Here is a 23627-nt window from a genome sequence, read left to right on the forward strand (position 1 = left end):
GTCTATATAGAGTCATGTAACACATGGCCTTTTGTGACTGGCTTCTTTCACTGAAAAATGGCTTCAAAGATTCATCCATGTTATCACATGTGTTGGTACTTCATTCTTTTATATTGCCAGATAATATTCCTTTGTATATGTATACCACACACTATTCATTCACAGATGGACATTTGGGTTGTTTCTACTTTGAGCTATTATGGGTAACGTTGCTATGAATGTTGTGTACAAGTTTTTTACTGATCCATGGCTGTAGGATGCCTTTCCATTTATTTAGGTTTTTAAATTTTTTCTATAATATTAGGAGTATTATTCTCTTTTTGGAATGACTTCCATGTTATTTTTTTTCCTTTCAACCCAATTTTTATAATTATACACAATCAGTAATCACCAGGATCAAGATACAGAACCTTTCTTCATTGCCAAAAGGTCCTTATTCCCCTTTGCAGGCAGTCCCCCACCTTGGCCTCAGGCAATACTGATTTGCTTTCTGTCACTGCAGTTTTGCATTTTCTTGAATTTCATTCAATATGATCATGTAATATGTAAGTCTTTTTGACTTCTTCATTACTTTGTAAAAATGCATTTTGGACTCATCCGTGTTGTTGCTGAATAGACTCAGGTAGTTTGATTTTGATATTGCAGGTGGACAGCATAGTGGCTGCTGAGTATGAGCTGGAGTACCTGTTACTAGAAGGCCACTGCTATGACATCACCACAGGCCAACCCCCACGAGGACTGCAGTTCACATTAGGAACTTCAGCTGACCCAGTTATTGTGGACACCATTGTTATGGCCAATCTGGTAAATAATCAGAGAATCAGGTGGTGATGTGGCAGTCACATTGAGTTGGGCACTGTCATTTACGATGGAACAATCAGCTTTCTGAACCATAAAGTGAGAATGCGATTCATAATTGACAGAATTTGGTTAATATAAAAATCATTAGTTTGCCACAAAGTCTTGGGTTCAATCCCCCATTGCAAAAATAAATAAATAGAAATTTAAAAATAAAATATTAAAAATACAACATTGCTAAGGGTTGGAGATGGGAGGTAGCTCAGTGGTAGAATGTTTGTCTAGCATGTGTAAGGCCTTCCTGGGCTTAATCCCCAGCACTGAAAGGAAAACATAACAAAACAAAACAAGCAAACATAAATATCATTAGTTTGGTTAAATTTGGAAATTAGAATTACATGTCAAGTTTTTAAAATAAAGCAAAAAATCAACATGCTGCAATACAATGCTGTAGCTGAATTGGATCCTGGAAATGCATTATTCATGAGCTGTCAACCTTGTTCTTTTCTTTAGGAAGTTTGCAGCTTATTTAGTCATCAAACATTGACTCTTCCCTGAAGCACAGCTAAGGGCAGACTTCTTGGCTTGACTGAACTATATTTTCTAGAGTTTCTAATGTGTAGTTGAATTATTTGGTTTTTTTTTTTTTTGCATTGCCCAATTTGTTAACTATCATATTCATAAGATAAATATCATATTTTAGACACCCAAAGGAGTAACTGTTCCTAAGAAACAGCATTTTGATGTTTTAAAAAGGAACTAAAATTTGGCTTTTGTTTTTCTTCTCCTAGGGCTACTTTCAGCTAAAAGCCAACCCAGGAGCTTGGCTTCTCAGACTTAGAAAGGGACGGTCCGAAGATATTTATAGAATCTACAGGTAGGATTATGTGATGCAGGTACATTTTTCCTAAGCATTTTGAAATGAGAATCAGCTCTAATTGGATACTACCCTGGCATTTTGCCAGGCATCACCAATTTAATCTATAGTCATATGTGTGATACTTTTCCAGGAAAGTAAATGTGCTATAATTATTAAGAGAGAATTGAATAATAAGAGGCATAGAGAGTAATAGGCAGGTATTATGCTTCAGTGATTCCTTTGTGCCAGCACTATCTCAGGATGAAATCATTTTATCACTATGATGCACTCTATAGGCAGATGAGAAATTTAGTCATTTGAAGAAGGGAGAAAAAAAGAAATTCAAACTTCTCTGCCTGGAGAGTATATCCGACCTGAGAGATTTGCAAATACGTAGGCCATATGAACCTCAGCCATTCTGTCTGCTCCATTTCTTCCCTGTGGTGGTGTGGAAGAAATAACTGTTCTAGAACATTTTGTCAGTAGCTGGGTTTTTGCCTTTAAGGTTTATGTCTCATATCTATTAGTTAAAAAATATTATACTTTCTTTAAGTAAGTTTGGTCTAAATTCAGCTTAACATGATTTAAATTAGTTTTAGATTATGAAAAAAATTCCTGCCGATTTATTTACAGAATGGTTTTCATTAGAGTTTATTTGAAATACTCTCTTGTGTGTTGCCTTGGCTCCATAGCATTACTAACATACATGAAAGCAATGTAGATTAGTTCATATTTCTTACCTGGGAAATAGAAATTTGTATTATAATAACATTTTATCTTAAATAGTGGATTTTTCTCCAAATAATGTTTTCTCCAGATAATGGTCTTACAGAATTTTAATTGTGTTTCTAAATTCTTTCCCTTCTGTGTGTGACTTTCCTGTCTTCCCTCTTCCTTAGGGTTATGGCGTCCCCTTTCTTCCTGGCTGTCTAGCATTTTCCTCTGGGTAGATATTCTCTGACGCTGGAGTGTTTCATACTTCAGGTTTTTCCCTGTCAAAACCTTATTTTTGTCAGAGAACTCTGTTCTCTGCTGTATGGCAGCAAATGTAGTGCATTCACATTATTATTGTGACCTCTGCACCTTGAAATTTGGTGTTTGGAACTTTTAAGCATTACAATTTGTTGGTAGGAAAACCTTATGTAAATTTTTTCTTCCACTGTTGTATCTGCCTATAAATTAATTATAGTTCTTCCTGATCATAGTTCTTTTTACTGGAGGCACCAAATTGAGTTCAGGGCCTTGACTTGGCAGTTTATATACCTCCAGACAGAGGGAGAGTAGAATTCTTTATAAAGCTGTTCCAATTAAAGAGTAGAAGTGAGGTAGTTCTCATGATGGTTCAAAGTAGCCAAGCCCTTTGTGGTTCTTTACTCAAAGTGCCTTGCGTGGGTCAGACCTGTGAGCACATGCCCTTGTTCAGTGCTCAGCACGTGCGTGTTCCATGCCTGGGAACCTCTCAGTCTATGACAAGAGATTCGGAGGAGAACTTGTAAAGGAAGTTTGGGTACTCACCATATAGAGAGCTCAACAGGTGCTTCTGTGCAGCTCGAAGGGGTTTCCTTCAGGTTGTAAGGAAATTACTGGTTCTGAAAAACTCCTTTACGATAAAGGTGATGAAAAAATAGGGCATATTGTTGGCTGACCATCTACTGCATTTTGAGAATTATGGTTTGTAATGTCTATTGCTTTTCTGTCTAAGCCACGACGGTACAGATTCTCCTCCCGATGCTGATGAGGTGGTTGTCGTCCTCAACAACTTCAAAAGCAAAATTATTAAAGTGAAGGTGAGTTTGCTATATGAAAGGCAGCCCTCTTTATAGTTGGTCAAAGTAGTAGTACTTTGTGTTCAGAAGATAACATGTAAAAATACAGACAGCCGTTCCTCCTTAACCCTAGGATTCAGTCACCCACGGTCAGCCATGGTCTGAAAATACTATTGTTTTTCTTGATTTGAGAGAGAGAGAGAGAGAGAGAGAGAGAGAGAGAGAGAGAGAGAGAGACCACATTCACTTTAGTTTCATTATAATATATTGCTGTAATTGTTCTGTTTTTTTTATTATTGTGAATCTCTTACTGTGTCTTACTTGTAAATTAAACTTTATCACAGTTGGGTGTGTATAAGGAAAAAGATAGTATATACAGGGCTTGAGGTTTCAGGCTCCACAAAGAGACTTGATTCATTGAACATGTCTCCCATAGATGGGGGGGAGGAATGAGTGCTGAAACCAGCCCAAGGATTCTCTTTGGAATTTACTGTAGCAATATTAGGAATGTTGCTTTAAGCCACAATGTCTTTGTAAATGTGAACTGGTGATTTTCTTTAACCAAGAGATCGTACCTTTTGGGTAGTCTCAGTGAGCAATCATTCCGATTTTATATAAAATGTTTTCAGTAGAGGCTCTGTTGCTATGTAGTCACAATTTATAGTATTATTCATGTTTTCATTCTCAGAATATTCGGGGAAAATGACGTTGAAAATTGAACAATGAAATGGTAGTTCTTCCTCAGCATTTTGAAGTTCTTTGTGCCTTCAATTAAAGTAAAATGTATTTTGGAATAAATAATCATTACACACAGGAAAACATAGAGTCAGCCTGCATGGTTGAGCAGAAAACCATGCTGTTGAGAAAATTCACCCCATGTTTGTGTTAGTAAAACCTGAAAACAGGTCATGACCTAAATGTCTCTTTCCTAGAATCCACTGTTAGCTTGGTGACTTGTGCCTCTAGTTTTATTTAGACTACATTTTCAATGCATCTGAATTTGAGGTTCTTTGCTCATTATACAAGTTAAAAATGGTTATTTCATTAAAAGAGATGACTGTCTTCTCACTTAAGGCTCTAATGTGAACATCAGATGGAGGCATTTATGTTGAATTCTGATAGGCTCCATCTGGGGCTGTAACTGCTTATGAGAGAATTCACAGCATACATCCAGTGTAAGTTAGTTTTACGGCTCTTGGACATACTTGGAGGAATATAATCTGCCATGTACATTGCAGGTTCAGAAGAAGGCAGACATGGTGAACGAAGACTTGCTGAGTGACGGGACAAATGAGAATGAATCTGGATTTTGGGACTCATTCAAATGGTAAATTGGCATCATAAAATAATGTTTTTAAGGAAAAACAGATATAAGCACCATCCATCCCTCCTTTTGAGTTAGTATTTGGGACTTTCCGTTCTGCTTCTCGTAGCCAGATTTGGAATAGGTGAGTATTCTTACTTTGGAATAGATGGGTATTTTCCAATTAATTAACCAAAGGAGGTTAGTGTCTCCTGATGGACTTACTTCTGTTCCATGCTTCTTAACTTTTGTTGGGCTGTGCCTGCTCTTTGGAGAAGTGATTGATAATTGCTTAGTTTACTTCTGATTGTACAGACTGTATCTGTGGAGCCCGTGCGCCACCTATTCCTAAAGCAACATAATGCCTTGTTAACACGTGCATCCTCCTTGTTAGCCTGAGCATCCTCCTTGTTAGCCTGTGGGTGGACTTCTCAGCCTTGTGCCTGTTCCCAGAGTGCTGGGTGCTTTGTGACTCCTGCCCCTTCTTACCCTCTTGGGCAAGAATAGGAATGGGAAGGCACTCTCTTTCTAGCATCTCATGGAGTCTTGTTTTGTTGTTGTTGTTTTGTTTTTAATAATTATTTTATTTGTTCTTTTTAGATATACATAACAGTAGAGTAATGGAATCCTGTTTTTATCTCTTGTTACAGGGGCTTTTCAGGAGGCCAGAAGGCGGAGGAAGTGAAACAAGATAAAGATGACATAATTAACATTTTCTCTGTTGCATCTGGTCATCTCTATGAAAGATTTCTTCGGTTAGTCTTGTTGATTATTTTGGTGTCTGTAAGTGAATTTGTCATGGTATTCCTATTTAGAGGTTTTTTGGGATTCTGCCTATTGTACTTAAGTGTATTTAGAGCACTCTGAGGACTTTGAGTAGCTTACTATATGCAGTCCTTTTTTTTTTGATCTGGTCAACTCCATGAAGCCTAGTAGTGAATACCTCTATGTATATTGTAAGACTATAGATTTTGAATATCATGTGCACACTTTATAGATAGTATTGTTTATTTGGCTACTAAATGTTAGGAGATAGACATAGAGAATAGAATAGGACCATGAACACTTCACCTTCTACAGAGTCAAGAGGAATCTTAGTTCATAGGTAAGAAAACTTCTGTTTTATACAAACTAAGACCCAGAGCTGGAAGGGACTTGCCTAGGTCACATAACCAGAGGCAAGAGGGACTATAGGCTTCGACTTGTTGACATTGGGGCCACCAGAGAGGAAGGGACTTGAGAGACTCTCTTCTGAAGACATCCCTTTGCCTGATAATCAGGTCTCTTTTTTCTTTTTTTCACTGCAAATCTAGTATAGAAAATAATCAAAATGTCATTTTTATCCTTTAGTTTCTAAAAAACCTCTGATCTAAAATAATGACAATGGTAATGATTTATTTAATTAAATGCATTGATTGAGGAATCTTGAGCCTGTACACACTGTCCTCCCCTTGCTCTTCCTTGTTCTCCTTGGCAGGGCTCTCTGTCCAGTCTGAGGGAGGTAATGCATGTATGTACATGTTCTCAGGACCAATGCTGCTGTGCCTTGACAGGGGTGTTGAGGAGTGATATATTCAGTTACCACAACCTCTAGTGTTTACTTGTACTATAATTGATATATCAGTTCATGAAGCAATTTACTTAAAGGTACAGCAGAATTAACATTTTCCTCAGTTAGCTAGGTATATTTTTATAGAGAAATGCCCCTTCTCTCCCATTCAGTGATAACTTTATAAATAAGAATAAGTACATTTTCCATTACTAAGGGTCTCTGTTTGCTGTGCTGCCTTGTTATTGATTTTGCTTAATGTTATTGAGTTAAAAAGCATTGAAACATTATTATTATTATTATTTTTTGTTTTTGTTTGGCAGCATAATGATGCTATCAGTGCTAAAGAATACTAAGACTCCTGTGAAGTTCTGGTTCTTGAAGAATTATTTGTCCCCCACATTTAAGGTTTGTTTCATAGGAAAAAGAAAACTGTTCTTATTAGGGAGATATTTACAATATTTTTTTTTTTACTGCTTTTGTTTTATCTTTATATTTTAAAATTTTTCCTTTTATTTGACTACCCTAATTTAGTTGTGTATGTCTATGTTGATTTTCCTTACAACAGATTGTTCTATGGGGTGAACATGTTACAAAACTATGACCTGTTTGAAACTTAGATAATATAGGAGAGTCTAATCTTTTTAAGAAGCAGTGTTTTAATGAAATAGCATTCCCTTCCTCTGAAACATGCATGTCTGACTTTAATTAGAAAAGTCAGTGATGGTTTGTGTGGAGGAGAAGGATTAGTTTTCTCCTGAACCACTGCCAGATGATATGTGGAGTAATGCTTCATCTGTGCAAAACAAAAACACACCTGGGAAGTTTTCTGCTTCATTTGTATCAGTTAGGATTTGTCACCTAAATTAATTTTTCCCCTTTTATCACATTAAACACCTTTTAATATATTCAGTAACATCACTTATAAAGAAATAATTCTGGTTCCCTAAACGTATTTGTATTTAGAATCTAAAAGTTTTATTTATTAATGACAATAAATTTATGTGTGATTTTGGCTTTGCCATCTTATTCCCTGGTTAGAACTAACCTTGAGAAAAGCTTATAATCAAGCTCAAAAAATATTTAACTGGGAGCTGGGAGTATAGCTCAGAGGCAGAATGCTTGCCTGGAATGCCCAAGGGCCTGGGTTCAATCCCTAGCATCATCAAAAAAACAAATATTTTTATTTTAAAAAAAATATTTTTACTGAAATCAGATTTAGACAAATGAACTTGAAGTTCATATGTCTTAAAAATAATTTACTGAAAAAATATTTTTACTGAAATCAGATTTAGACAAATGAACTTGAAGTTCATATGTCTTTAAGTGTGTGCATGTATGCATGCATGTGCCTGCCTGTTCAGTTTTAGATCTAAAGCCTTCACCTGCGGATTCTGTCATTTCATGTGGTAACTAAAAGTCAAAAAGAAAGGGTTTTGACAAGAGGTTTACATATGTTCTTTAAAGTAATCTCAAGTCAGTTGGTTTCCAATTTTTTTGTTAGACTACTGTTTTGGTAAATGTGTTTTACTTGTACCATAATCACAGTGGTTGACTTATATTATGAAGTCAATTTTCTTAATCATAATGAATGATTGTTGTTCCCTTTGTCTAAAAAAAGGAGTTTATACCTTACATGGCAAATGAATACAATTTCCAATATGAACTTGTTCAGTACAAATGGCCTCGGTGGCTTCATCAACAGACTGAAAAACAGCGTATCATATGGGGCTACAAGATTCTTTTCCTGGATGTACTTTTCCCACTAGTTGTTGACAAATTTCTGTTTGTGGATGCTGATCAGGTAAGCTCTGAAAGTCCAGATTGTAATAATTTGTCTTAAAGGCAACAGACTTCTTTCTGTTTTTAAAATTTTATTTTCCAGTTATGAAAAAGTGCCTGCTTATGTTTACACTATTAAGAAAATATAGAAGGTATCACCCAGGTGTGATCAATTTTTAACTTTAATTTGCATTTATTATATGTCCTTTTATCTTTTTAACAGTAATTATGATAACATCATGAATGCAGTCTTATATTGTAATTCATTTAACAAAAAAATGAAAAATTAGGAAATAAAGTTTTAACAGTATTTGCCACCATCTCCATTATTCTGCCCCAAAGATAAGGTGTTATTGGTCTGGGTGATAGAAAAAGCTCAAGTGGATGCTTGGCCTTGATAATTAGGACTGCTACAGATATTCTTCCAGTTATCAGGATTTTACTTAATCACAAGGAACACATTTTAAAGCATACAAACTCAAATAGCATAAATGCACTTATGCCCTCCAGCCTTCTGTCTTACCCTCAGCTTGAAACCCGAGTTACCTGAATGAAAGTGATATAATGTGTGCAAAAGTCATGTGGACAAAAAGTTTCACTACCTCTTTGGAACCTCCTGTCTTAGGTGGCTCAACCTGAAATACGTTTTCCTGATTGTAATATGGCCATATTCTGTCCTTGTGAGCACTTATATTGGAGAAGGCATTGTTCCGTAGCTTTCTGTATGTTAATTCATGTCATTCCCCCAACAACACTGTGAGATGGGGACTGTCATCATCTCCAGTTTATAGATGAGGAAACGGACGCACAGTAAACCTAAGCATTTTAAGTTTATTCTACTTCTTTTGAATAGTTAAAATATTATTTGCCACATACTAGGCTAAGTGTCTTCCATGTTAGTGAGAGCATCCTGCTACGAAGTGGAGGAATCTAGGCTTAAAGTGTGTCTGTTAGAGCCTGTGCCATCACTCACCTAACTGCCCTCCCTGTCACCTATGTGAGGCACTCTGTATTCTAAGGAAACTGCATTAGAGATGTCTGCATGGTGGCTTAACAAATGACTTTTGATACTTTTTTCTCCAGATTGTACGAACAGATCTGAAAGAGTTAAGAGATTTCAATTTGGATGGTGCCCCTTATGGTTATACTCCTTTCTGTGATAGCCGAAGAGAAATGGATGGCTACAGATTCTGGAAGTCAGGGTACTGGGCTAGTCACTTAGCTGGGCGAAAGTATCATATCAGGTACTGAAAAAAGAAAACGCCTAATAATGTTTTGTAGTTTTTGTTCTTTAAACTTAATTATGTGTATTTAAAATTGCAAATAGGTGATACGTTAATATGGTTAAAAAATGAAAATTGTTGGGGGAAAAAAACAATGGAAAAAACCTTCCTATTTCTCTCTTTTACCGAGTTCCCACCCCTGCAACAGATAACCTCCCCTAAATTTACTATCTGTTCTTCTGGAGTCTAATTTTTATATGAATAACTATAAATGTATGTCCTTTTTTTTTATACAAAATATACCGTCTTTTTTAATACTATTTTGTTACTTTTTTTTTAAAACTAAATACCTTACCTGTAGATCCTGTATCACTATATAGAGAGGGACCTTTTTCCCCTTTTTAAGCTGTATATTATTCGCATATGTGTGTTACTTGTAGTCTCTTCCTATGACATACCATAATGCAATGAATAATCTCTTAAATATATTATTTTGCATATTTCAGATATATTTATAGGATAGATTATTTATAGGATAGATAATCTCTTAAATATATTATTTTGCATATTTCAGATATATTTATAGGATAGATTTATAGGATATATTTATAGGATAGATTACTCCTATTATAGGAGACTTCTTAATTTAATCATTGTATACATTCATTGCATTTCTAATAAATTCTTCATTGTTTTCTCTGGGAAAAGTGTGATTTAGACTATTTGGAGGGCAGGGACCTACCTGTAGGAAGTGGCACCTACAGGTGATTGATGCGATATGGTGACTAGTTTCAGTCTTTAGGTCCTGGTCCAAAAATACTATAATACTGTAGGTATTTTCCTTTGTACATATGGGACATCATTAGGATATCTTTGACTAAAGGTTCTTTATCAGTTGTAGCTTTACTACCAAATATGTTGTATTTGTAGAAGTCTTTTGCCAGAAATTATTTCCTTGGAAGACAAATAAGGAAGAGTGACCAAGGTGAGCTACTGGGACAGAGTAGGAACTTTGCAGTGACTTTCTTATTCATCTTCGTGGTATCATATACTGACATTTAACTCTACTATAGTGCTGTAATCCACCTTTTCACAGAGAAACCAGAATGTTTGGCTATTCCATTATTCAGTGGGGTTTCTTTTTCTGCCATAAATCCATGGTTGGTTTTAACAAATAGGTGTTCTCTGTTTAGTGCACTCTATGTTGTGGATCTGAAGAAATTTAGGAAAATAGCAGCTGGTGACAGACTCAGGGGACAGTACCAAGGTCTGAGTCAAGATCCTAACAGCCTTTCAAATCTTGACCAAGTAAGTGGCCATTTTTTTATGGTTAATAAATAGTTTCAGTGGTGGGTATAGTGTGTTGTGTCAGAAAAACAAAGTATTATTTGTGTCTCAAATCTCTACTCTCGGAGCTGTGTCTTATTTCTTCGTGAAAAGGTGTGTGTGTGTGTGTGTGTGTGTGTGTTTGACATTTACATCTGACCTCAAGAGAAGGCATAGCAAGAGTAAAAAATGTCACAGAGACCTGATGTCGGTTGACGTGGAAGGAGGGAGTTGTCTTTTGGAACCATTACCTTATCTTTTAATTTTGTATTTAACCTCATCTGATAAATTTGTTTCTCTCCCTGTAGGGTCAATTCCCTGCCCCCCAGTTTAGGAACTAAATAGCTTAGGATTCACATAATTAAGTGTAGTATTGCAGGTTCCCTTTTTTCTGTTAGAAACCATGATATGTTGCAAGAAAGTTAGCTGAATTATTGTTTATTAATGCTAAGCATTTTTCAGAGTTGATATTGGAGTTTTAAAAAGCTGTGATTTATTTATTTATTTATACATGGGCATAATATCTTTATTTTGTTTACTTATTTTTATGTGGTGCTGAGGATCAAACCCAGGGTCTCACACGTGAGAGGCGAGTGCTCTGCCGCTGAGCCACAACCCCAGCCCCAAAAGCTGTGTTTTAAATATATAGTTTCACCTACTTGTTTTGCTTAAGTTGCCTTAAAAATTTTGCCAGGTATGGTGGCACACACCTGAGGCAGGAGGATCTCTAGTTTAAAGCCATCCTCAGCAAAAGTGTGGTGCTAAGCAACTCAGTGAGACCCTGTCTCTAAAACAGGGCTGGGATGTGGCTCAGTGGTTGAGTGCCCCTGAGTTCAATTCTCAGTAACCACCCCCTACCAACCCCCCCAATTTTTTTTTAACCTTGGCTGGGCACTGTGGCACATGCCTGTAATCCCAGAGGCTTGGGAGGCTGAGGCAGGAGGATCACGGGTTCAAAGCCAGACTCAGCATCTTAGTGAGTCCCTAAGCAACGTAGCAAGACCCTGTCTCTAAATAAAATATTAAAAAAGGCTAGGATATTGCTCAGTGGTTAAGTACCTCTGGTTCAATCCCCAGTATAAAAAAAAGAAAAAAATAATTGTGCTATACAGTGTCCATGGAGTGGACACCTTTATTGTGCTATACAGTGTCCATGGAGTGTACAAAACAAAAGTATGCATATTCAAATACACCAAGGAATTATTTCAAAGCATAAACAACAACCTCATTTAGTAATCCCAGTGATTTGGGAGACTGAGGCAGGAGGATCGCAAGTTTGAGGTTAGTCTCAGCAATTTAGTGAGGCCCTAAGCAACTTTAAAAAATAAAAAGGACTGGCAATCTTGCTCAGTGATAAAGTGCCTCTGGGTTTAATCCCTGTACCCACCCCCAACCCACTGGGGGCAGCGGGAGCTAACCCTTTGTATTTTTATATAGTCTATATGTATTATGCGCCCATCAACAGATTTATAATTATTTCTTTTCATAGTTGTTTTTTAAACCAGATAGGAGGGGGAAAAGTTCCAAACAAGAAATGCATTGGTACTATCTCTAATATTTACTGGTGTGCTCTTTTTATTTCTTCATGTGGATCCCAGTTACTCTCGAGTGTCATTCCATTTCATCCTAAAGGACCCTCTTTAGTATTTTTGACAGCGTGACTTCACTATTTGCAAACTTTCATAGGGCGTGGAAATTTCTCCTTTATTTTTGATGAGTTTTGCTGGGCATAGAATTTTTGCTTGACAGTATTTCTTTGAACCCCTTGAATATCTTGGCCTCCAAAGACTTCTGGCCTCCGTGGTTTTTGATAAGAAATTAGATGTAGTCTTAGTGAGATCCCTTGTACATGACATGTTGCATTTCTCATGATGGTTTTAAGATACCCTCTCTCTATGTCTCTCTATTGATCGTTTAATATGTTGAGGTGTGAGTCTATTTCAATCTGTCCTACTTCGAGTATGTTGAACTTCTTGGATATGTGTAGATTTTTTTTCATTACATCTGGGAAGTTTTCATTATTTCTTCTATTCTTTTTACACCTCGTTCTTCTTCTCCTCTTCCCTTCTTCCTTCTTCCTTCCTCCCTCTAGTTCCTCCTTCTTCTAGGACTCCCATTATTTGTATGCCAGTAGACTTGATGAAAAATATTTTTAAATTTTTCTTTGTGTCTGTTCAACTAGTATCAGTTTTTTTTAGTTTTGTTATCTATGTGTCTTTGTTTTACCTTTAATATTATTATTATCTTTTGATGTTTATTTTTTAGTTATAGTTGGACACAATACCTTTATTTTATTCATATATTTTTATGTGGTGCTGAGGATTGAACCCAGGGTCTCGCACATGCGAGGTGAGCACTCTATCGCTGAGCCACAACCCCAGCCCTAATATTATTTTTAATCATGGAAAAATATACATAAAATACCATCTATTCCACTTTTGGAAGTACAGTTCAGTAACATCAGGTACATTCATAGTCATGCAACCATCACTATCATTCATCTCTAGAACTTTTTCATGTTCCCAAACTAAAATTCTGTAGCCATTAAATAATCCTCTTGTCTGTAACCCTCTGCCACTGTAAATTCTTTTCTACTTTATGTCTCTATGAATTTGCTTACTTCTGTGTCCCTCATGTGAGTGGAATCATGTAACATTTGTCTTTTTTTGTCTGGATTATTTTGCTTTGCAAAATGTCCTCTGTGTTGTGTAGCATGTCAGAATTTCCTTTCTATTTAGTCTGAATAATATTCTTTTGTATATGTGTGTACATTTTGTTTATTTATTCATCTATTCATAGATAATTGACTTATTTCTACCTCTGAATATTGTCTACAAGGCTGTTAATGAACATTGATATGCAAATATCTATTTGAATTTCTGCTTTCAATTTGGGGAATATACCAAGAAGTGTAATTGCTGAATCATTTGGTAGTTCTCTGTTTAACTTCTTGAGGAACTGCCAAATGTTTTCTACAGTAGCTGTATTATTTTACATTCTTACCAGAAATGTACAAATAAATGTTCCATTTTCTCCATACAGTTGCCAAAACTTCTTATTCTCCACCCCTTTCCCCACCCAATTTTTTTAAAAAAATAATTGCCATCCTATTGGGTATAAAATGAGATCTTTTTTTGTTTGTTGTTTGATTATTTGTTTAATTTTTTTTCTTATACAACAAGCCATACATGTCCAGGGTCTAGTGAGAGGCCTTACATTGTTTTGCTAGGAACAGAACTAAAAACAAACAAACAAAAAACAAATTATTTTCTATTACATTACTGACTTTTCTGTAATAAGAGCAGTTTATAATAATTTAGAGAAAGGTATTTTATCTTCTCCTGAGAAGTGTTCAAACTTTCAAAGTTTGAAAGTATTCACTGATTTTTCACCCAAATATTAAATATTTGGGCCAAAGCTGTACTCTGATGATCCAATTACCTTTTTCTTTTAAAATTATAAAAATTTCTGTAGAAAAATGCTTACTTTACCTGAATACCTAAAGTCTGTTTTCATTCATTGAATGAATTTAAATTGTCTTTGAAAGCATTATTTTTTCTTTAAAGTTTTCAGTGAACAAAATCATCCTAAAATGAGATCTTATTGTAGTTTTGATTTTTATTTCTCTAGTGGTAAAAATATTGGTTGTCTTTTTGTGTGCCATTTATGTTAGCCATTTGTTTATGATCTTTGGAGAAATATCTGTTGAAGTATCTTGCCCATTTTTAATTGATTTTGCTGTTGTTGAGTTGGAGTTATTTATGTTCTGTATATTAACCCATTATCAATTGTGAGTTGCATGGCTAGGGGTGTAGCTCAGTGGTAGTGCTTAGTATATGCTAAGTCCTAGTTTAATCCCTACCACCTCCAACCCCACTGTGCTTTTGCTGTCACATCTAAAAAAATCTTGCCAAATCCAGTGTCGTGAAGATTTCCCCTGTGTTTTCTTCTAAGATTTTTTTGGTTTTAGTTCTTACAATTAGGTCTTTTAAACATTTTTTGGTTAATTTTATATATCATACAAGGTAAGGGTCCATCCAGCTTCATTCTTTTTCACTTATTCTTTTTTTTTTTTTTTTTGTGGTGCTGGGGATTGAACCCAAGTCTTGTGCATGCAAGGCAAGCACTCTACCAACTGAGTTAAGTCCCCAGCCCTGCAATTATTCTTGAAGAACATTCACTGACTTTAAAATTGCAGCTTGGCAGTTATTTAGTATTTCAGAACTTTAAATACAATTTACTTTCTATTATCTTTTTCAAATGTTTCCGTTATACATTATTTACTGCTCTAATTGTTTTTCCTTTGGAGATTATTTGTTTTTCTTCTGACTCTGTTTAACATTTGTATTGGCTTTCAGCAGATTTCCTTACAATATATACCTACTTTTTCACTTTGATTTTTCTTACATGGTCTTAGGGTTCCTTGTAATGCTCCTGTCCTGTTCTCTACTTTCTAACATTCTAGTTACACATAAGCTAAACTTCTGTTATTGAACTCTGAATTTCTCTAACATCCTTTTTTCTATTCCCTTATTTTCTTTCTGTGCTACATTTTTGTTATTTGCTGTCTAATTTATTTAACTTTGTCTTTGTTTTTGGTTATTTTGGTTATGATATTTTGGCAGTGTGTTCTCATTTAGATATCTTTGTTTTCAGTTCTGTGCTGAAATTCTCATTTAAAAATTTTTAAATCTTGTACATAGTGAATATCTTTAAAGTTTTTGTGTGATATCTGGTGTGTATCAATTATGGAGCTACCATGGATCTTATTTTCTTGTCTGCCATTCCTGTTCTCATCTCTCATATATCTTTTTTTTTTTTTTTTTTAGTGTGTCAGTCATTGTTTTTGCCCAATTATTTATGGAGATAATTTGAGGCCTAGATTAATGGTATCATTCAACAGAATTTATGTTTTATTCTGTCAGAAACTTGGGGGCACAGTTGTCCAGGATGATTTTAATCCAGGTTTAGGATTTTGATGATTTGAAGTTAGACAGTCTCTAGTGGAGCTGATTCTGTCTCTAATCATAGGGTGTGTTCCTTTAGTACACCAGCCCAAAGCTGGTCTCACCAGAACTCCCCTCAGCCACCACAGGCCTTATATATAAATATTTGTTACCTTAGGCCTGAGTTGCTGTTAAAAGCCTCAGGGAACCTTATTAAACTATGTAGTCCTGAGTGGAAAACCCCAGGTTCTAGAGTTATCTCTGTGGGTCTCTTTTCTCCTGTGTCCCCATAATTCTTAGTGTCCCTTTAGCTCTCCCATGCCTTCAAGTGCCTTCTTCTTCCTTTCTTTTCATTTCTGCTAAAGATTGAATCCTGAGCCTTATTTTATTCCATCAGTGTTTTGTTCTGTGTAAGTCTTAGGGCAATGGAACATTTTTATTGTGACAAACTTGAAAAATGTGGGCCTCGTCTTTTTGGGAGCTGAGCTCAACACAAAAAAAGCTTCTCTTTTTTGAAAACTATAAATTTTAAGAACCACCTCTCTATACTCACTTTCAAAAGTGAGCAGGAGTATTTTTCTTATTATCGCCTCCATAGAAGGAAGTGTGGGTATAAGCCAGCATTTTTCTCTTGTTTATTATGGGTACAGTTTTCAGTTGCTCATGGATTCTCTAGATTTTGAAGTTTCAAAAAAATGCCATAAATAAATTCCTTAATTTCTCTTAGTCTTTTGGTGAGGACCCCTTTAATTCTAAAACATTTATGATTGGTATGTGATGCATAGTGAACAGCTAACATCACTGCTTTGCAATGCATTTATTTAAATTTCCTCCAGAACTTTAGATTCTTGTGTTTTATTTTCTTTACCAAACAGGATTTGCCCAATAACATGATCCATCAGGTGCCAATCAAATCCCTCCCTCAAGAATGGCTTTGGTGTGAAACATGGTGTGATGATGCTTCTAAGAAAAGGGCAAAAACCATTGATCTGGTGAGCTGTCTATGATGTTCTTCTACACCCGCCCAGGAAGCTAACTCCCCTAGCATCAGATGGGACTGTTTTCAGGCCTTACCTACTGCTGAGTCACTCTTGTCTTCTGGCTCATTTCTGTGCCTTTTAATTTTCCTACTGGACTTTTGCTTTTGTTGCCTTCTGGCAGCTCTCCACAACTTCTTCATAGAAGAAGTAACTACAGCTTTATATAGCCCACTCCCATATTGCTTCTGCTGACTATATCATTGAGATTCTCAGTATTGTTCATTTTGTCCAGTTAGGACTTTTAACCCAAGAATAGAGACTTATTTGGATTCTGTATATTAATGCACCCTTTCTTCAACTCAGCTGAATTGTGTTTGTTGGTTTTTACAGTGTAATAATCCAATGACCAAAGAGCCCAAGCTGGAGGCTGCTGTGCGGATTGTCCCAGAGTGGCAGGACTATGATCAAGAGATCAAACAGCTACAGACCCGTTTTCAGAAGGAGAAAGAAATAGGAATACTATATAAGGGGAAGACAAAAAATCAGAGCCAAGAAGGTAAGTGCAGACATTTGGCTTTGGGTAAGTGCTCTTCTGTGTTTCTGATTTGAAGCAAAAATGACAGAATGATGAATGAAAGGAAAAGATAAATCTCCCTTTAATCCTTCCATCAATCAATGTCTATTTTTCATTTTGCCTTCTAAGCAATGTTTATTAATTCATTTGCTCACCTCCCTGCCTGTCTTCCTTCCTCCTTTCTTTCCTTTCTTTTGGTTGAGGGGGAAAAAAGATGCTTTAATCATGATTATTATTTAGCTTTAGGAGTTTTGTGCCATTGAAGCCAAGCCTGATATTTTGGGAAGCTCTTCTCAGATTCCCATTTTTTTTAGTTTAGGCACTAGTGAATGAACAAACTTAGGTCAAGACAAAATATTGTTTTGATTTGAAAAATATATTATTTATTTAAAATAGGCATATGGAAATGGATTTTTTAAAATAGTTCTCGGAGGTGGGGGTGAAATGTTTCTATTTAATTCAAGCTAAGGATAAAAAGGACTTAAGTCTTTATACTATGTTCTCCCTGTTATATTGAATGATAGTCACTTGAAAAATATTCATTTGAATACAAAAGTGACTTTAAAAAAAAAAAATATTAATAAACCAGGCTCGGGAAGTTAAGATTTATTCTGCTTTAAACTAATATATAAAAGCAAATGCAGAACATGGACCTGAATGATTTGCCTATACATCCTGAAAACTGTACTATGACACTGAAATGTTACATAGTTATTATAAAAATAATTCAAATTCATTTATAAAACCTCAAGGATTTCCATAGACAAATGGAAAAAGAATGTGAATACACTGTTCCAATAAGAGAAGAACACAAATACTAAGTGGATTTTAGCAAACAGTAATCAAGTTGAAGTAGTCTGTCATTAGTAAAAGTAGACATATTGACACATTTGTTGGGGAAGATGGTAATGAACTGTGTGTGTGCTTTCCCAAGGCTTTGTGTATTAGGACACCCTTGTTAAAAAGCAGTACTATGCCCCCAGATTCTTGGTTGAGAATCTATCTTAAAGAAATAATTCAGCACAAGAAAAAAGTTATATTCATAAAGAAATTTATTATTATTTGTAAACCAAAAGCAATAAAAACTGTTTAAACATCCAAAAGTGAGCTACGCTGATATGTAGGGAAATATTTATATGATAATAAGTGGGAAAAGAAGGTAGCTGACTGAAAACACTGCTCATGTACTGAAAGTTAACGCTATACTGTGAAGACAATTCATTTGGAATGGGGTTTGCAGGTAGTTTCAATGTTTTTAAAAATAAAAGTGTCCTTTATTTTATTTTTGCTTTCAAAAACATCAAACTAAAGGCTCCTAAAATTAAAGAAAAAGAGATACAGTGGAGGTGGGGGTACAAATCATAGGTTATAAAAGATGCCCACTCTGTATTTTTATAACTAGAGGATAATCTGTTTTATTTTTCATTGTTTTCCTTCTCTATAGAATATCAGAAACATGAAGAATTATGATCTCTGGAGAAGTTAAGAAATGACATCATTTGAAAAACAGTTTTATACTAAATGCTAGTTTTTTCTGATCTGTCTATACAACTGCTGGTAATTGACTGGGCAGGTGTGCCACACCTTTTGATTCTGAGCATTTGACTTTGACTTCCAGTGGATGCTGGATTTTGGGGGTTAAGGCTCTATTGGATTTGTACCTCAGAGGAAGACAAGTGGCTGATCTTTTGGGACTCTGTAAAGAGCAATCTTCTCACTAGAAGAAGAAATGGCAGCAGCAACTGGAAGAAAATAAGTCCTTTGGTGTCCACACCCAAGATCACGTACATGCTGTACTGTCATGGGAAGGAGACCAGCAGAGATGCCATGTTCTTCCTTACCTCAGCTTACCTGTAGCTCAGGCTGCACTGCATATGCCCACCTGTTCTGGTTCAGGCCAGCAGAAGCCTTATCCAAGGTCTACATACCTGGAGGTTTATGCCAACATGTTCCTTCCTAGCCCCCTTCTCCCCACACCCTACCAACCCCACATTGTTTTCCCAAGTGTTAGCATCATTGTTTAATTGAAACCCATCCAACAATCATGTATCTTTAAGGTTGGCTTGGTGCAGTGGCTAAGCAAATTAATCCGGGAGCTGGATGGGTGTGGGTTGGGGAGATGATAGGGAAGATAGCACAGTAGAATGGCTCTGTGAGTTGGGGGAGGAAGACTAGAAATTGGCCATCCTCTTTTATAAACCATCAGTAGTATCGTGGCTAATTTGAAATGAAAACATTATTCCTTTTCTCTACCCAATCCCAGTGAACTTTCTAGGTAATTATTTTGTAAACAGTTTTTGTACTTTTGAAAATCCTTACTTTTTCCTCCCACTTTCTTAAAAGAACATCTGTTATCAGTTTCCTGACTGGACACAGCCATAGTAAGTCCCTCTAGTGATCCATCTCTGAGGGCTTGGGCTCCCTCAGGATGGTCACTGTATTGTTTGCCCTTTCCTGCCTACTCTTCTCTCAGACCCAGGGGACATTTGGCTTGGACTTTTCTTACCAAAATGCTCCTGCTTCTAAGTCCAGGAAGGATTCTGACTTAAGAACTTGTATTTTTCTCTACACTGTCCCATATCCCTTTTACTTTAGATCTGTTGGTTACCTTCGACTTCCAGAAAATGACTGAGTCCACACTAGTTCTGACACGATTTGACTGCATCACAAAGCACTGTCAGCCCTTTAGTCTATTTTGTGTGTCTTCACTGCAGTGGCTCAGTGTCGCCCCATGGGAGCAGCCTTTCCTAACCGATGGGCCGTTAGGTTCCTGGATGTGGTGTTGGCCTGAGCAGGTGTGAGGTGCCATCTCTGCCCAGGCGTGGAGTTCAGCAGTTTGTGCACTGATGGGCACCACATCTCCCTACCAGTTCACACAGGCTTGTTCTTTCCTCTTTTGCCTGCTTTTTAAAATATGAAAAAGGCTAAGGAACTCAGTGGTAGAGTGTTGGCCTAACACGAGCAAGGCCCCAGCACCACCAAGAAATTTTAAAAATGAGTCGGCACAAGTGCATAGCCACATCCTCACCCTTCTAAGCCAGGTAACACGCTGACGGGCAGTCTTTTTTAAAAAATCACAATCTTACCACAAATACAGGTAACTTAATTTTTTCTGTTTTCAAATGCAGAAGTTAGCTTAGGAGCCTCCTAGTCAGTCTGGAGAAGCTTTTTTTGACTCTGGTTTCATTATTTCATTAAAAGTTGGGTAGATAAGTTTGTCTGAGACTGGAAAGGTCACTCAGAGTGGCTGCTGTGACGAAGGCTGTGGCATGATTTCACCCTGCCCCACCTCTCGCCTGGTCCAAGCAGCTGAAGGAATAGGATCAGTGGAATCAAGAAACATTTGTCCAGGCGTCATCTTCACATTTAGTTAAGCTTTCAGAGAGACTGCTGCAGCTGCTGTCTACAACTGTGGGAAGAAATGTGCATTTTCCCATTGTGTCGTCTGGAAGGTTGAGCAGGAAATGCTTCAGTCACTGGGACATGCTTTTAAATGCTGTTCCCACCAGCCATCCTTCTCCCAGCTCTCTGGTCTTATGCTTATTCTGCATGGAAGAAAGATACAGAGTAAAATGTATTCTCTGTAGGGTGTGTGTCCTAATGTCATTCGTTGCCTCTCTTTTGTCACCATCCTGACATCTGTCTTATTAGTAACTCATGCTGATTATGTGAGGCCCAGCTTCTAGAGTGGTCTAGACCTTCCTTCTGCCAGCTTCTTTCCTGGCTGCATGTGGCATAATCACTTCTCCAAATTAAACAAATGCTCCAGGAAAGGATGTTGCCACTAAAATGGGATCCTAATCAGCTTTGCTGTTGTCTCTACTGTGAGAAAGCATCCTGTGACTAAAAAAACAGATAAGAAATTTTATTTTCCAAGAAGCAAGAGCTGATTGTGCAGAATGTTCAAGCTTCAGGGAACTGATCACAGCACATTGTTCTTAGAAAACATTTGTATGTAATGGTTTTGTTTTTTCTTTCTTTTTCATCATGCCATAGTAGAGAGTTTCCTTTATGAATCAGTTGGCAGAGTAATATGAAATAATGTGACATGCAGGACTGTGAGCCTGTTTTTATGTTCTGTGAACAGTGATATGTGGTTGACATCACTGCCTACTTCTGGGCTGGGGGGCATGCCACCATCAGAGTCTCTGGACTCCTGGGTTTGGTTAAAAATATGCTGAATACTTACCCACATGGACAGTGATAGCATGTTGGTTTTCTATAAGATTGACTGTGAGTCTGTCAGAATGTTGCATTTCAAGTTGAACATACTGATGTGTGCCTATCTAAGCTATCTGATAGGCCTATGCATTGTGTTTGATTCCTGGGAGATGCAGATTACATGAATTATGTATATTAAGAAACAATTTGCATAAATGGAGCTTAATCTCTTCTGTTCTTACATCCTGTCCTGTTCTGAGTTTTGTTAAAACTCTGCTTGAATAACTTTTACCTGGTTTGGGGGACTGGGCCCCTGAATGAAGGCTGAGGGCTGGGGATGGAAGTCAGTTATTGAAAGACTGGCCCAGGTGATAGGGAGGAAAGAATTCCTAAGTTTAATTTAGGTAAGAAGTATACTTCTCTGACACCTTAATTTGCACACTACCTGAATTCTACCCACAAAAAAGTGACTCCCTAACTCCCATCTCCCCCATGAATAAATTTTACTTACATGAAAGCAGTCCTTTTCTAAGATTGCTGTTCATTGCTCTTCCTAATTTGACCTAAGTTAAAAAATAGTTCAATTTAGGAGTTATGAGAGCTGGTTCATTTTTCTAGATAGAATTTCATGGAAATACAAGTGGAAATGTCCAGCCACCTGATGAACTTTGTCTTGATAACAAAAAATGGAGGATGTATTATGTGCAAAGTTATTTAAATATATATTCCATTGTTATGTAATTTTAATAATTAGTGTTTTAAGTACTTGATTTTCAGAGGGAATTTTGGGGACAATCTGAGTTAATCAACTGAAATATAGCTTGTCATATGCCTACTTTTGTAGGGTAATGGTTTTTTATTTAAATTCATATGTTTTCTGCCTTAATGTAGTGAGAAAAAGATCTTAATGAGGACTTTGGTAATTATCTGATTTAATTCAGGCGAGTTAGACATCATTAGCTCAGGCTGTTACTGGTATTTCAAAGTATCTGGCGGATACACATTTCTCATTATTTGGTTTGTGATTCCTCCGCATAGTACAGAAACAACACTTGTGTATCATATAGTGGTAGTGAGTCAGTGAGTTGAGTACAGGATTTCTCTCCCCCAGGGTGTCACTGGATGCTAAGAACTTACCAGAACAAACCACAAAATTAGCTTCAAGCAGCTGCATGCTTCCCAGAAGTAGTCCATAAAGTTTAAACTCTGCAGTGATGTTTTGCAAGCAAGAGGCCCTCTCCTGAGCTTTCCCATTCCTTAGCAGTGCTGAGGCCAGATGGGGGAAGGGTTAACTGTATTTACTTGTCACAATTTAGATTTTCCAAAGAAATGGGCACAATTCCTCTTAACAAAAACAAAAAGGCAAATTACCAAGGTTGACAATTTGGAACAAAAGAGTATCAACTAACATGTTTTCCCACCAATTATCCATGGAAATAAGGTAAACAGGGAAAATGGAGGTAAAGCTTAGAATTTTTAAAGAAATCATGTAGTTTTAAAAAATCTTTTTAAATCATGCTACTTTGCTGTAATCCTGTTCCTTTAAATGCAACATCATGCTCAGGTGCTGCCTGCCCCTTGCTTGGGAACAGCATTGGGGTTTTAAATGTCTGCAGAATCTCTGCATCCAAAGGGAATTGAGAAAGAATTTCCTGATACTGTAATGAAAATAAGGTCTGCTCAACACAATAAACTTTTTCCTCTCTTCTTTCAAACTGTTTGGCCAGTCATTCAGTTTTTATGTCCAGGAAGGGCAAATCTATAAAGTCAAACTCCTTCATGTGAAAGAAGTTGCACAGGAAGTGACGGGATGGAGGACTCTACCTGAAGTCTTGTCTCACTTCGGAGCTGGGTTCTGGTTGCAGCCAATGCTATGGATTCTCTGGGTAGCACCCAGGCCCCAAACCTCTAGGAGCTGCCCCAGGCAGAATCTAGCAGGCAAGCGCCCTGACAGCTCCAACTTTGGTAGAGAAGGAGCCAAGCCTTAAGACAAGGTGGCATCAGAAATAGCTGGGCCTTGCCTTCTTGCTGAGTTCTTCAGAGGGTGGGATGGGCTTTGTTTATTCTACCAGTTCTCTGAGCTCCTACTTTGTATAGGTCCACAAGAATATTTGGGGCTGGGGTTATGGCTTAGCGGTAGAGCGCCTAGCACGGGCAAGGCGCAGGGTTCGATCCTCAGTACCACATAAAAATAAATAAAATAAAGGTATTTTATCCAACTACAACTAAGAAAAAAATTTAAAAGAAAAATTTTCGGAGGTGGGGGCGGCAGTGTACCAGGGATTGAATTCAGGGGCACTTGACCACTGATTCCCAGCCCCCAGCCCTTTTTTTGTATTTTATTTAGTTGCTTAGTGTCT

At 36.9% G+C, this 23627-nt stretch overlaps 1 protein-coding gene across 8 annotated transcripts in view; it reads left to right on the plus strand.

Annotated features, from left to right (window-relative positions):
• Positions 1-22982, plus strand: part of Uggt1 (UDP-glucose glycoprotein glucosyltransferase 1) — a 108098-nt gene extending 85116 nt beyond the window's left edge. For all 8 annotated transcript variants that reach the window (XM_048812158.1, XM_048812157.1, XM_048812161.1 and 5 more), the window contains 12 exons: positions 646-804; positions 1590-1675; positions 3360-3444; positions 4662-4750; positions 5377-5481; positions 6599-6683; positions 7897-8079; positions 9141-9301; positions 10474-10588; positions 16428-16544; positions 16923-17088; positions 18551-22982. In XM_048812158.1, coding sequence (XP_048668115.1) covers positions 646-804; positions 1590-1675; positions 3360-3444; positions 4662-4750; positions 5377-5481; positions 6599-6683; positions 7897-8079; positions 9141-9301; positions 10474-10588; positions 16428-16544; positions 16923-17088; positions 18551-18576 — 1377 coding nt within the window. In that variant the 3' untranslated portion in view covers positions 18577-22982. The remainder of the gene's footprint in view (positions 1-645; positions 805-1589; positions 1676-3359; positions 3445-4661; positions 4751-5376; positions 5482-6598; positions 6684-7896; positions 8080-9140; positions 9302-10473; positions 10589-16427; positions 16545-16922; positions 17089-18550) is intronic.
• The last annotated feature ends 645 nt before the right edge of the window (positions 22983-23627 follow it).

Source organism: Marmota marmota, unplaced genomic scaffold, assembly GCF_001458135.2.
Source record: "Marmota marmota marmota unplaced genomic scaffold, marMar, whole genome shotgun sequence".
In the NCBI taxonomy this organism is placed as follows: domain Eukaryota; kingdom Metazoa; phylum Chordata; class Mammalia; order Rodentia; family Sciuridae; genus Marmota; species Marmota marmota.